The sequence below is a fragment of the Taudactylus pleione genome, unplaced genomic scaffold (genome assembly GCF_031769625.1).
Source record: "Taudactylus pleione unplaced genomic scaffold, aTauple2 ptg000184l, whole genome shotgun sequence".
In the NCBI taxonomy this organism is placed as follows: domain Eukaryota; kingdom Metazoa; phylum Chordata; class Amphibia; order Anura; family Myobatrachidae; genus Taudactylus; species Taudactylus pleione.
Genome location: NW_028284586.1, coordinates 8,799,290 through 8,814,481, shown reverse-complemented (window position 1 = coordinate 8,814,481; position 15,192 = coordinate 8,799,290). Strand labels below are relative to the sequence as shown.

The 15,192-nt window shown below is 47.5% G+C and overlaps 1 protein-coding gene across 1 annotated transcript in view; it reads right to left on the bottom strand.

Moving 5' to 3' along the window:
• Window positions 1-15,192, bottom strand: part of SMG1 (SMG1 nonsense mediated mRNA decay associated PI3K related kinase) — a 243,586-nt gene that overhangs the window by 87,647 nt on the left and 140,747 nt on the right. The window contains exons 29-30 of the mRNA XM_088476176.1: window positions 14,454-14,574; window positions 3,589-3,837 (exon numbers count right to left, since the gene is read on the bottom strand). Of these exons, the coding sequence (XP_088332302.1) occupies window positions 3,589-3,837; window positions 14,454-14,574 (370 nt within the window). The remainder of the gene's footprint in view (window positions 1-3,588; window positions 3,838-14,453; window positions 14,575-15,192) is intronic.

The following is a 15,192-nucleotide window of genomic DNA, read 5'->3' as shown; positions in this document are numbered from 1 at the left end:
AAAATCCGGTAATGTATGGGAGTAAATGACAATCAGCCATTTGCTCTCAAACACAGGAAAATGGGAGAAAGCTATTGTTCAGACAGTTTTTGTTTTTTTCCCTTTAAATCAAGCAGATTTAATCAACTAGCCTGAACAACCTTTTTCATGTTCTCTAGTATTTTGGAGCAAATTGCTGATTGTCATTTGCTCCCATGCATTACCGGATTTTCATTCCAACCAACTAGTTGGATGGTTGGAGTAAAGTTGGTCTGGTGTATGGCTAGCTTAAGATACGCTATGAATCATGGGTCGAACTACAAACTCTAATGTTAGAAAGTCTTGCATCTGTTTGTTCATTACGATTACTCCTTAAGGTAATAAATGAAAACGCTAACCCTGATTACACAACATTACGCATGAGAATCCTTGGAAACATTAACAGAATTAACTGCTTTCCCCAAGTAAGCTTAGCTCACTCAGTACATGTTGGTAGCTGCTCAGTCACTTCAGTAATATCACTCAGGTGCATGAAAGGGAGGGGTTATTCTAAACAAGAAACAGCAAAAGGTATTCCTCAGCACTTGGAATGAAATCAGCAATAAGATTTGAAAAACTACATGGTGGTAGATCATTCAGAGATCTCAGTTGCATATATTTGCAAAAATATGACTAAAGCTGGCCACACACTAGACCAACTTACATCCAACTAGTTGATTGATTGGAATGAAAATCTGGTAAGGGATGAAAGCAAATGACAATCAGCAATTTGATCCCAAACGCCGGAAAATGGACTAAAAACTGTTTGAACAAATTGTTTAGATCAAACATTTAACAAACTTGTCTGACCGACCATTTTCATCTGTTTTCTGGCATTTAGGAGCAAATTGCTGATCATTTACTTCCATACGTTACCAGATTTTCATTTCAACCAATCAACTAGTTGGCTGGTTGAATGAAAGTTGGTCTAGTGTGTGGCCAGCTTAAGCCTACAGGCCACTTCACGGAGTCTCTGTATACTAGAGGTCCCTAATAATTAAAGTCTGGGATGCGGAACCCCAAAAAGTCAGCGAAGGCCAGCCACCCCAGGGCAGCACAACAGAGAAGCTAAGGTGTTAGTGAATGTTAATGAGAATAAAGCAAAAAAGTGTTAAAAGCTGATCCACAGGTGAAAGGTGTAAGTAAAATGCTAAAAAGAATAGTATTAGTAGAAAAATAATTTGAAAGTGTTAAAAAGGTGCTGAATAAAGTGTTCTAGTGTGCCACCCCAGCCACACCAACCCACGGGGGCACCGCGCCCCAAACTCATCCCTAAAATGAATAATCTTATCCAATCTGCGTCATATAATTGCCCAATATAAGGCCACATGATAATGGCACATACACAAATATATCTGAAATGAGAGCTAGCTCACCTTGGAGTCACCCCTAGGTCCTTTTAATGGCACTACAGGAACCAGCATGCCCTCCAAACGCTGGTCCCATCTATGGGGTTAATCCAATTAAATGCGAAGGGTGCGAGTTGCTGTTGCAATGGCGTTAAAAACGCCGGCAACGGACCAGCACCTTGCAACGTTCACGGCCCACTCAGAGCCCGGATTCACTGAATTTTGCTCGGAGCCCTGTGGGGTTGTGAGCACTTTTAAGCGAAGTCGGCTGCCATAAAGTGCGGCCATTGCTGCGATGAGTCGCACCCGCGAGATCATCGTGGCTAATTGTACTGACCCCTATGCCGTTCACAACAGCAGAAAGCTTAGTTAATTTATTTTTATTCCTTTTTTCACCACGTCATTTGCTGTAGGACTCATATTTGTCAACATTAAAAAAAAATGATCTTACAGATGTGTCCTCATACATCTAGCTTCAATATGCCATGCGGCACGAGACGCCTGTCGCGAATGAGCCGCCAGATCCCATGCGACTGCTTATGGTGAACGTCTTTCTCCCGTAAATGCGTCTTTGTCGCAAACTGATTTGACAATCCACTGATACATTTGATATGTAACACTTTTATATCTGTATGCTACTAAATCTGTATACAAAGCACAAAGGACCTTGGCGTGGAAAAAAGCTGCGGCATCGTACCACTTCGTATACAAATAAACGTCACATATCAAATTAATTAGTGCAGTCTCATGAAAAACACTGTAGCATCTGTTTGCTAATAAGACGCATTTTCTGGTGAATAAGATGCTAAGTGCAAGTCGAGTCAGGTGGAAAATGGCGCGCCAAGAAGGACTGTTTGGTGCAATTGCAGCAATGGTGTATGATGACACATCAGTACTTTAGACATGATGGATGAAATGCTGTGTTACCTTAAGGGATATAAAGATAAATATTTTTGAATTTGCATTAAATCCTATTCTCGGAGTCCTATTGAGGACTTTGGATACATAGGGGAATACAATGCAGAGGCAGGAACTTCGTCACTTTCCAATTTACCACCAAAAGGCCCCGACTCCTCCACTCTATACCTTCATTGGTCACTTCAGTATTTTACTAGCAATAAACCGAAGACAGAACCAGGAATTCAGGACAAGAGTAGAAAAGAGAACAATAATCCTAACTATTATAACAGTGAATAAAAAATTAACAGAACCAAAGTTGAAACAAGGGAGGGCATCCAGAGTCCATCTACTGGACTCAGACAAGTTCAATAATTCCCTTTTCTATTATGTCCATTGAAGATACTGGAATACTGGAGACTTCCCAAATGTTTCCCAGAGTGAGGAAACACTCAGAAGCAGTGTGCAATACTTTAGATCAAAAACTGTCAATCTTTGGTTGCAAAAGCAATGAGTCTATAGTATTTTGTAAACTCACTGGCAGCCAATAGGGCTCTAGAGTGGGAGGAGCTTCAGCTTTTGGTGGCAATTTGATAGAGCCCAAGTCCGTCACAACACAAATCAAAATATATATATATATATATATATATATATATATATATATTTGCGGATGTGCTTTAAGCACTAAAATATTTTGGTAGCTGGCAATTGCTCTGAGCACAATTCTGAATGGCCAACTCCCAAATCGATTTCTTGTTTCGCCCTGCCACTAAATTACTTCTGTTGCAAAGACTGTTATCCACAAATCCATCTACCCATCTGAACAATCAGCTCCCCATGATGTACCCTGACGTTATATGCAATAACAGGAGGAATGATATCATTTTTGTGAGGGGAAACATGAGGACAGCAGTATCAGTAGAGTGAAAGAGACGGATTGATAAACTTTCATTAATCTGTCTGCTGCAGTGAGGAATCCCAATTTGAAGAATAAAAAAATATGCCCAACAGAATCTCTAACAAGAATTAAATTTGCTCCATTTGCAAGTATTATAAGATACAGTTTATAAACTAGATAATGAAAGCTTATACAGGTGTGATTGCTTTCTTTATTTGCCAGTTAATGCTTAAAGTTCCCAAAATTAAGTGCATCATGTAACTAGTATTTTGGAATAAAAATGTATGCAGCCATTTGTTATTCCATTCATTATTACACAATTTCGCCACAGGGTGCCTTTACAACACTGTCTTACAGCGTTTTCGTGTGTGGGAAAAGAATGTAAGGATGGTGTGTTCCCAGTATAGAAGCCAATTTCATACGGACCTGCAGCATACAGTAATTTTGCTTTTTCAATGTCAAGTTCCGGTCCCCACTTCTCATCCATCTGTCCGTGGAGCGAGAGCTTTTTGAAATGAGTGACTAAGTCCTGGGCATTGGACACTTGTTCAAGGTGGATATTGCTGCACTGGGCAAGTAACTTTGCAGCAAGTGTGACATTTCCACGTTTCCTGGCACATTTAGCAGCGGTTAGTCCCAGCTCCATCAGGTGACTTTTCACTGACACAGTTTGATCTGAAAATGAAACTGCAATTAAAACAAACAGGCTTCACTAGAACAATCTGTTGCATTTATATAACATAGGTTTGTTCTTGAACAGCTAAATATTCATAGTAGGAGTGTGTCTATATATAATTAATCAGCCATAACATTAAAATAATCTGCCTAATATTGTGTAGGTCTCCTTTGTGCCACCAAAACAGCTATTACCCATCAAGGCAAGGACTTCAACAAGACAGCACATCCCACAGATCCTCTATTGGCTTGAGATCTGGGGAATTTGGAGCCCAAGTCAACACCTTTAACTCTTTGTCATGTTCCTCAAACAATTCCTGAACAATTTTTGCTGTGTAGCAAAGGCGCATTATTCTGCTGTAAGAGCCCACTGTCACCAGCGAATACCTTTGCCATGAATGGGCGTATGTGATCTGCATCAATGTTTAGGTAGGTGGTACATGTCATAGTAACATCCACATGAATGCCAGGACCCATGTTTCCCAGCAAAACATTGCCCAAAGCCAAACTGTCCACTTGGCTTCATAGCATGATATGTAAAAGTCAAAGTTGAAACCAGAAGAGACCTAGATCTAGAATTACTATAGTAATAAAAAAAGAACCAAGTACTGATAGAAACCAAATAAAGCTGAAATAGTGTAGAAAACCATCATAAACCCTCCCCAACAGTTCAGGTTTTAGATATATCTATGATTGAGTACAGGTGGTTACATCAAATTGACGGAGGTACTAAAGTCACCTGTGCTCAACCATGGATCTCTCTAAAACCTGAACTGTTGGGGAGCCTTGAGGACCACGTTAGGGAACCTCTGTTCTATGCAATCCCATCTCAGCTCCCATCCCATCTCAGCTCACTCATTTTGCCTTACATATTCAGCAAGAGTTACTTTCCTGCAGCTGTGGGCACAGCAGCCACTGCTAGAAAACATCTGTGTAGACAAAGGCAAGTATCCCATTAGCAGTGGTAAACTACTGCTGCTAATGGATCCCCTGGGGGCTATCCAATTAGCCCTGAAGTCCATCCTGACCCCAGCACTTATTGGGGATATTTTTTTGGGACCTTATGAATCCTGAAAAATAATTCCCAAAAAGTGCTGCGTTTTCGACGCCACGATGGCAAAAACACATAGGATCCGTGATACCTGTGTGTTTTCATCAGAATGATATTTGTTTGGCTGAACAAATAGGATACAGTGATAAAATTAAAAAGAAAAAAAAGTGTTGAAAGACGGCAATTATTGGCGAAAAATCCCTGTTTTGACTACCCCCCCCCCCCAAAAAAAAACAACAACATTATATCGGGGCTAAATGGATACCGGCTTAAATCTCAGGCAAATACTGAAATTAGTCAGGGAGGAGGTGCCTTGCTGCCTTGGGTATGTACCTTTCCCCAGGGCCCAACGTCAGCAGCCAACGTTCTGGAGGACGGCCCACTGCGACAGAGCTAAGACTACCTCTATCTGACCTGGCTTCCCAAGCGGAGAACTATGCTTTTACGGACTAGCAGGCCCCGAGTGAAACCCAACTACAGCTTTCAGACCTATTCAACGGCACGGTAAAGGGGTGTCGCTGAATCTGCCCAAGCCAATCCAAGGCAACAGCATACCAATATAACATTTGAATCCAAGTGATGCTTTTTCTCCCATTCTCAGCACTTGGGACTGTCGAAAGTAACCAAACTGCCTGATATGCACTGGACGTTGAAGGAGAAATTAAATTTTTAAACCGTGCACTGTGTGAGTTCCAGAAGAATATATTTCGAACAGTTGTTGTGCCCTGGTGGCTGCCACAAAAAAACACCTTTTGTGTTCTTTTACAGTAGATAAATTAAAAATAAGTACAATTTTGCAACTTGTACAGTCCTGCACAAATTTCCATTGTAAAATAAAGTTGGTCAGCAGCCAGGAAATGCACACACAATCATCAAGGAGATGTACTAAGCCTTGGAGAGTGATACAAATGGAGACAGATAATGGACGAGCCAATCATCTCCTAACTGCATGTTACGGGTAAGTGTTTGAAAAATTAGTTAGGAGCTGATTGGTTGGTAGTTTCTCTCTCTCTCCAAGGCTAAGTACATCTGCCCCCAAATATGATAGAATTTCATATCCATCTCTCGTTAAGACTTTTTCCAGAGTAAAAGTTCAGTTATTGCACTGAGCGCAAAAACTTGAGGGTCCCAGGGACCCCTCACTTTAAAAAATATGAGATATGGTAAGAACTTACCATTGTTATCTCTATTTCTACGAAGTCCATAGGGTTCCACAGGATACCTTGAAAACATAGGCGATGGCGGCAGACATCCAGGCACCACAGAGTTAAAAACCTCCCAGGATGCACTGGGGTCCCTCTCCTATACCCCGCCCCCGAGACTCAGGTACTCAGTTTCGTCACAAGCCATAGGCCGAAGGAGGATAAAGAGAGAGAAGAAAGTCTGAATCACACAAGAATCACATTCTCACCAGAGGGAGACGGAAAAACCGGTGACCAGAATCACAGCCCATCTGCAGTACAGGTGCGACAGGGCGGGAGTCCTGTGGAACCCTATGGACTTCGTAGAAATAGAGATAACAATCTCATATCTCCTACTTCAGGGTCCATAGGGTATCCACAGGATACCTTGGGGATGTCCCATAGCAGTATACTTCAAGGGTGGGGACGCTCCTGTGCTGAGAGGAGAATCCGTCGCCCGAAGGAAGCATCCTGAGAGGCGTAGGTATCAAAAGTATAACACTGTACGAAAGTATGGACAGATGACCACGTGGCTGCCTTGCAAAGCTGAACAGCTGAGGAGCCACAACGAGCTGCCCACGAAGACCTAGTGGAAAGAGCCTTAACAGAAGATGGAACAGTAAGGCCCTCGTGAGCAAAAGCTTCAGAGATAGCCAGTCGAATCCATCCTGCAAATGTTTCTTTAGTGGCAGGCCAACCTCTTTTGTGGAAGCCATAAAGGACAAACAAAGAGTCTGACTTCCAATAGACAGAAGTGCGGTCCACAGATTTTCAAGGCCCGCACCACATCCAAGGTGGCCTCACCAACCAAAAGGTCCGGTGAAGTAAACGATGGTACAATAATTTCCTCGTTGATATGGAAACTAGATACCACCTTTGGAAGAAACCCAGGACGAGTGCGCAGCACAGCCCTGTTTCTATGAAAAATTAGAAATGGAGGTCTACATGAGAGAGCTCCCAATTCCGAAACCCTTCTGGCCGAAGCAATAGCCAGAAGGAATACAGTCTTAATGGTTAGCCATTTCAAATCCACTGAGCCCAGTGGTTCAAATGGCGGTCCTTGAAGAGTCAACACCACAGCCAGATCCCATGGTGCCACAGGTGGAACAAAGGGAGGCTGAATAAGAAGCACCCTTTGCATAAAGGTGCGGACATCAGGAAGCATAGCAATCCTACGATGAAACTACACTGAAAATGCAGACACCTGTACCTTCAGGGAAGCTAGGTGAAGACCCTGGTCTAAACCCGCCTGTAGGAAGGTCAGAACCCTGGACAATCTGAACACCTGAGGAGCATAACCTCTAGTGCCACACCACTGGCAGAAAGCCCGCCACACTCTATGGTAGATGTTGGCAGATGAAGGCTTCCGAGCTCTCAGCATGGCGTTGACCACCGAACTGGAGAAACCTCTGGACCTCAAGAGGGCAGTCTCAATAGCCACGCCATCAAAGACAGCAGACTCAGGTCCGGATGAAGGCAAGGACCCTGAGACAGCAGGTCCTGACGTTGAAGCAACAGCAGCGGAGTGTCCACTGGGAGACTCTGAAGATCCGTGTACCAGTGCCGCCTGGGCCACGCTGGAGCAATCAGCAGTAGCGTGCCGCCTTCTTGCTTGAATTTGCGTATCACTCGAGGAAGAAGGGAGAACGGAGGGAAGAGGTACGCATACAGGAAGGTCCACTTGACCGCCAGAGCGTCCACTAGACAAGCCTTTGCGTCTCTTGTTCTTGACCCGAACATTGGCAGTTTGTTGTTGTGTCGTGAGGCCATGAGATCTATCTCTGGAAGGCCCCACTTGTTCACCAGTAGCTGACACACCTCCTGGTGAAGAGACCACTCTCCTGGATGCACGTCTTGACGGCTGAGAAAGTCTGCTTCCCAGTTGAGAACTCCAGGTATGAACACTGCTGATATTGCGGTGAGATGCTTTTCCGCCCATACTAGAATGCGGGACACCTCTGTCAGAACTGCCTGACAGAGTCCCTCCTTGGCGGTTTATGTATGCCACTGTGGTGGCGTTGTCCGACTGTACCTGCACAGGTTTACCCTGCAGGACCTGTCTTGCTTGCTGGAGAGCCTTGAATACTGCCCGCAGTTCCAATATGTTTATTGGAAGAGCAGCTTCTACCGATGTCCACCTTCCCTGAAAGAAATATGGACCCATCACCGCTCCCCAGCCTCGGAGACTGGCATCCGTCGTCAGAAGGGCCCAATCTGCATTCCAAAAGGGGCGCCCCTTGTTCAGGTGAGGAGTCTGTAGCCACCAGGCCAGAGATAATTGCACCTCCGGAGAAAGCACCATAGTCTGTGTCTTTATCCTTTGGGGCGACCCATTCCATCCGGAGAGGATCAGCTTCTGCAGAGGTCTTGAGTGAAACTGGGAAAATCCACCATGTCTAACATAGATACCATGGATCCCAGTAACCTCATTGCCGAGTGAATAGACACCTGGCGACTCTGCAGGCAAAGAGGGACCTTTGCCTGTAACGCAGAGATCTTTTCTCCTGTCACCAAGATCCTCTGATGTTGGGAATCCAACAGAGCTCCTAGATGGAGCATCCTCTGTGATGGTACCAGGGAGGACCGATTTATCAGCCAGCCGAGAGACTGCAATACAGAGACTGTTAGTTGCAGATGGCACTGAAGTTTCTCTGAGGACTCCGCCAGTAACAGGAGATTGTCCAGATAAGGTAACAGGCGGACTCCCTGCAACCGCAGGTGGGTTGCCATGACGGCCATAACTTTTGTGAACACCCGAGGTGCTGAAGCTAGACCAAAGGGCAGAGCCTGAAACTGGAAGTGGTCCACGACCACTGCAAATCTGAGGAAGCACTGGTGTGCTGGGACAAGAGGGATATGCAGGTAAGCATCCTGAATATCAAGCGACACCATGAAATGCCCAGGTTCCATTGCTAAAATAATGGAACGCAGGGTCTCCATCCTTAACCGAGGAACCCTCAGAAATTTGTTGAGGGATTTGAGGTTGAGTATTGGCCGGTAGGACCCATTGGGTTTCTGCACCAGAAAAAGATTGGAGTAATACCCCAATCCCTTCTGAGACAAAGGAACTGGCACTATAACTCCATTCTGGAGCATCGAGTGCATTCCTTCTTGAGTTCCCAGGCCTTGTCCTGATTGGACGGAAGGCCCATGGTGAAAAACCGGCTGGGAGGCCTCCTGCGGAAGGAGAGGGCGTACCCCTGAGAGACCACTTCTCTGACCCATGTGTCTGAAGTGGTCAGACACCAGCTTTGGGCGAATTTCAGAAGTCGGCCTCCCACTTTGAGGTCCCCCAAAGAGAGGCCTGTCCCGTCAGGCCGAAGGCTTGTCATCGGACTTGGGAGTGGGATGTCTGGTACTCCAGGCCTGCTTCCTGGGCTTTGCAGGTTTCTTGGCGGCAGTCCTCCTTGGAAAGGACTGTTACCCTGGGTCTGTTCTGCCTTCTGCAGGGCCAAAAGGACGAAGAACCCGCTCCTGATGGGACAGTAGTGGAAGACAGACACGCAGACTTAGATGCTGCCGAAGTATCCACAATTTTGTCTAGATCAGGGCCAAACAGCACTTCTCCATTGAAGGGTAACCCCTCCAAACCCTTTTTGGAATCAGCATCCGCCTTCCAAGAATGCAGCCACAGGATACGACGACCCGCCACTGCTGCCGAGGAGATCTTGGACGCCATGAGGCCCATAACTAAAGCTGCCTCATTAATGAAGGTAGCTGAGTCCCTTAAATTACCCACCAACTCCACCTGTTCAGGTGACGAGTCTGGGTCCAGGGATGCCTCCAAGGTATCAGCCAAGTGCTCCATAGCTCTTGCCACCCATCACACGGCGAAAGCCGGTCTGACACACCTCCTGCAAGGGAATAAATCATTTTCAAACATATTTCTACCCTGCGATCCGTTGGATCCTTTAAGGAGGACATAGAGGGCATAGGCAACGTAGCACTCTTTACTAGATGTGTGAATCCACTTGTGGCGGGTTATCCCATTTTGCTAAATAATTATCTGCAAAAGGGTATGCCACCACAAACAGTCTAGGGGGCTGGTAACGCTTACCCAGCGGTTTCCATGCCTCCTCTAAATGATCCACTAGCTGATCAGAAAGGGGAAACACCGTAGCATCACTTTTAATATCCTTGAAAAAGGCATACTTTGATTTAGCTACATGAGGAGCGTCATCCTCAATAACCAAGGCCGTGTGCACCGCACGTATGAGCCATCATCTGTCGTCACAGCATCCTGATCTTGATGAGGTTGCAGCTGACGCTTCTGCGGCCCGCACAGACGACTCGCCCTGTAACACCTCTGATAGCTGTTGTACTGAGGTAGACAGTGAATTAGCCCACGCAGGTTCATGGATGACCTGAGGGGGCGACAACGGGAAACTCTGAGGTACTATTAACTGTGTAGGAAACCCCTGCATAGGGGACGACACCATAGACTGCTGTGAGACCCCCATCTGGGGACATGCAGGGGTTGTCGTTAACTGGCCCACCAAGATAGTAAGTGCAGTAGCAAAACAAGCCCATGGTAGCTCCTGCACAGGTGTAGTTACAGAAGTCGGCCGTGCCAACTGCAGGCACGCCTTACAATAATCCATCAGCGTTACCATCACCCTCTGCCAATGGTACCTTGCATACAGTACACTTAGGCGGAATGGGGAAATCGTGCTCACTGTCAGACATACTGAGTGTGTGACCCGGAGCTGTAGGTGACCACCGCACTTCACAACAAGTTGTATAGTGAAGTATAAATCCCCCTTGCAATCCGCACCGCAAGGGCTTGAGCAGAGAAGGGATAGGGAAAATAGCTGACAGTATGTGAAAGTGAAAGTAACAGACAGCAGCGCTAGCCCAAAGTCACATACAATGCAGAATATTGAAAACCCTGCAGTATCTGCGCTTCATCAACTAACCAGACCTCAGCCTGGTAGGAAACAGCGCTGCATACACTGACCTTGCACCGGAGGAGAGGTATGCAGGGGGACCCAGACCACGATGCCCGCGTTAACAGCTTCCAGCAGCGTTTGCCACATGTATTAAAATGGCCACCGAGGAGCAGAGGGAGGGCTGGTCCGGGGGCGGAGCGTATGCAGATGCCTAACCACCTTGTGGAGAGGCCGTGTGCAGCGGGGGAGGGGCGCAGGCTGCTTAGCAGGGAAAGCGCGCTCCCCTGGCATGCATTTAACCACTGGGACGCTGGACATTTACTGTTTCTGTCCAGTCCTCAGTCCCAGGGGGTAGTGGAAAGCGCAGGGATCAGTAGCCTGGTCCCCAGGGAGCCCCCTGCCTGGGGACTAAGGACTGTGCTATTTGGCAGGGACCCACCGCGGGACCTTGCCGCTTACCTGAACACCCGTAAATCCGGCCACAGTCCCGGCAACCGGGGCCACCGCTAGCTGTGACCCCAGTCACCCACCAGCATCTCCGGATCAGTACCTGCGTTCTGGTACCAGCGGGGTGTAGGAGCTACGACATGGACGTCAGTACAGACTGTCCATGTTGTCTGCTCGTTAGATGTGCAGCCAGAGCTGAGTGCCTGAGGCTCGGGGGCGGAGTATAGGAGAGGGACCCCAGTGCATCCTGGGAGCATGGAGAAGTTTTTAACTCTGTGGTGCCTGGATGTCTGCCGCCATCGCCTATACCCCAAGGTATCCTGTGGATACCCCATGGACCCTGAAGTAGAAATTGGGGTTTTACTCCATGGTTTCTGGGTCCCATCAAATATTATGGGGAATGATGGCAGGCAGAAGATGGGACAGCGCTGGGGGGGGCAAGGAGGTGGGGTTAAGGCAGGGCTCGACAAAACCCAGGGGACAGGTCGCCATGGCGACCAGATTGGTCTGCCTGGCGACCAGATTTACAGCCACCTCTGCTGCCGCTAGTGTAGGGCAGACCGCGAGCGCAGTCCACACTACACAGAAACAAACACACAGCAGCGGCGGCTTTGTGTTTGTTAGACTCTCATTGGCTGCTGCGTCCACGGAGGGAGCCGGCTGGGACTCACTCATGAACTCAGCTTTCCCACTCCCCCCATAGCTGGTGATGGGAGAGACGCCATGACGTCAGAGCGGGGCCGGGAGCAGACAGCGGCGGCAGGAGCGGGGATCAGGTGTGTGTGTATGGGGCACTGCATAAGGAGGGGGGTTCGCTACTGGGGCCACTGCATAGGGGGGGACTACTACTACTACTACTGGGGGCAATGCATAGGGGGGAACAACTTCTGGGGGCACTGTATATGAGGACCACTACTGGAGGCACTGTATGGGGGGGGAGGGGGAGGGGACGACGACTACTACTGGGGGCACTGTATAGGGGGGACTACATAGGGGGGCACTGTATATGAGGACCACTACTGGGGGCCGTATATGGGAGGACTACATAGGGTGGCACTGTATAAGGGGCACTGTATATGAGGACCACTACTGGAGGCACTGTATTGGGGGACTACTACTGGGGGCACTAATACAGGAAGCATTACTTTTTGGGGCACCATTACAGGAGCTGGTATGGGCATGTTGCAGAAACCGATGACCATTAAAGTGGCATGTGTGATTTGATGGCATGTGGGGTGGTTGAGGAGTACTGAAAGGGCATGTCTATACAAGCGTTCATATATTTTGGTAATGGTCTGGCTCCTAAACTTTTAAGATGGCTCCTAGATTTTTCAAAAATTTGTTGAGCCCTGGGTTAAGGGCAGGCAGTACTGGGGTTAGGGAGGGGGTAAAGATAGATAGCAGCTAGGGCAGTACTGGGGGCAAGGAGGGGTTAGCGGCAGGCAGTACTGGGGGCAAGGAGGAGGTAAGGATAGATAGCAGCACTGTGGGGCAAGGGGGGGTTAAGGCTAGATAGCAGCTAGGGAAGTACTGGGGGCAAGGAGGGGGCTAGCGGCAGGTAGCACTGGGGTAGGGAAGAGGTAAGGATAGATCGCAGCTGGGGAAGTACTCTGGGGCAAGGGGGGTTAGGGGCAGGCAGTACTGGGGTTAGGGAGGGGGGAAGGGTAGATAGCTAGAGCAATACTGGGGGACAAGGGGGGTTAGCTGCTTACTTTTGAGTGATGTCCCATGGACTGTGGGGAGAGGTCGTCCTGATGAAAAGTCTGTAGCCTGGGAGTCATCACATAATGGAAGGAGGGGAGCAAATGCTGGCAGCCAGAGGAAATTGAAGCTGCAGGGCAGATGGATGCAGAGTGGGCTGGGCAGTGGCGCACTGACAAGGTCACCTGCCCTGGACCCCCATGCTTTTGTTGACGGCTGGGGTTCAGCGCAAGTCAAGGTCTCAGCGGCGGCTGCCCTGTGTGACCAGACAATGTCGGGCCGATTATAATGCAGCCACAGATCAAATAGTCAGACCCCTCAGGGAGCTGACTTACTGGAGAGGCAGCAGTACCAACAATCTCAAACAGCAGCCTGCAATAATATCCTAGCGGCCACCGGGGTGTGAGGGGGGTTGGGCAGAGTGGAGGCAGAGTAGGCTGGCCACTGACAGTGTCACCTGTCCTAGACCCCGAGGCTTTTGCCGGCGGATGGAGGGGGGGGTCATCACAAGTCAAGTGCCCAGGTGTGGTCACACTGGAATATCCCTCGAACCGGCCCTGCGCGACCAGCCACTGCAGGGCCATTTAGAGTGCCGCTGCGGATCATATAGACAGTCCCTTCCCAGGGTTAGCTCACCGGAGAGGAGAGAGTCAGCAGTCCCTGCAGCCGGCAGTGCGCGATAACATCTTGGCAGCTGCTGGGGGAGGGTTAGGAGGCAGAGGGAGGTGGTCGGCAGGGCTCGGGCAGCGTGTGGATGAGAAAATTGTGCCAGCTGTGATTGGTTGGGGAGACTGAGGACTGTTATTGACTGACAGTGGCAGCGCGTCCTGCGGGACCCACTAATTTTTAAAAACAGAGTTCCACAGTGCATGTAGCTATAGTGCGTATTTTGCAATCACCGAAAGACTTACAAAATATTTTATGAAAAACACTAATCAATGCCAACATTTAACTACAATGATATACTGCCCATCAAAAGTTATAGCGCTGCTCGCAAGTCAGGTTTGTGGATGGATCCTCCGTGTTTTCACAGAGCGCCTTTAAAGTGTGACTGCAATAGTAAAATAATCAAAGCTTAAATGCAGTGGTTGAATTGTAAGCTGCCTCAGTGCTCCGCATTAACAATTGTGTGACATAGATAAGCTTGGTTATTTGTATTCAATGAGCTTGAGTCTCAAACACAAAAAAAAAAAAAAAAAAAAGCTTTGAAAATCTCTTTGCAATACATGTTGCACAGCTGACTGACTGACAATGATATTTGGTCCAATGTATAGGATTCATATATGCCATATATCATGGCTTTATGAAAGAGATTGGGCAAATGAAAACTGGGGGCAAGAGCGATACCTTTGAATTTGTCCGCAAGTTGGTTTTGGAAGGCGGTGTATCTCAGAGCGTGCATCCATTGTCTTACATCATGTTGTTTGCATGACTGCAAAGCTTCACTGAAAAGAGGGATTAGACAGTCCTGTTGGAGAGCAGGAAGATAAAAAAATTCAGATAAACCAAGACTACGTTATGAAAATATTAGACATCCTACCACCCAAGTTAGAGATTATTTCATGCATTTAAAAAGTAGCCCACTCTGGAAGTGTACGGTTAGAAACAGTAATAAACATTTGTATATATTTTCTTACTTCTTATCCAAGTTTCAAGTGTAGTTTATTATTGATAGGTAAAATACTATTTCTCTTGCATCCTGTTTGAGGGACATTGGGGTTAGAGTCTCCTACAGGAAGATGGAACTAAAGCGATAAACCCCTCCCCTCTTCCATATCCCCATATTGCTGGACTCTTATGAGCTTTTTTTGCCCACAAGACAGCATTCATATGAGGTTGCCTCTGCCTCTAATTTACTTCGTATGGATTAATCCTGCAGTACAATAATTCCAATTAGACTATGGCAGAACGGGGCTGCCTGAAACTGGAGTAGGGTAAGGGAGGATTTCCTCATACTATGTCCTCTGAGGGGCTAGACTCACTCCAGCACAGGAAGTGGCTGGGTAGGGGACAGCAGCTCCATCAGGCAGGGGCAGTTGCACCGGATTGTGCTCCAGCAACGCAGCAAAGTAAATCCCTTCATTGT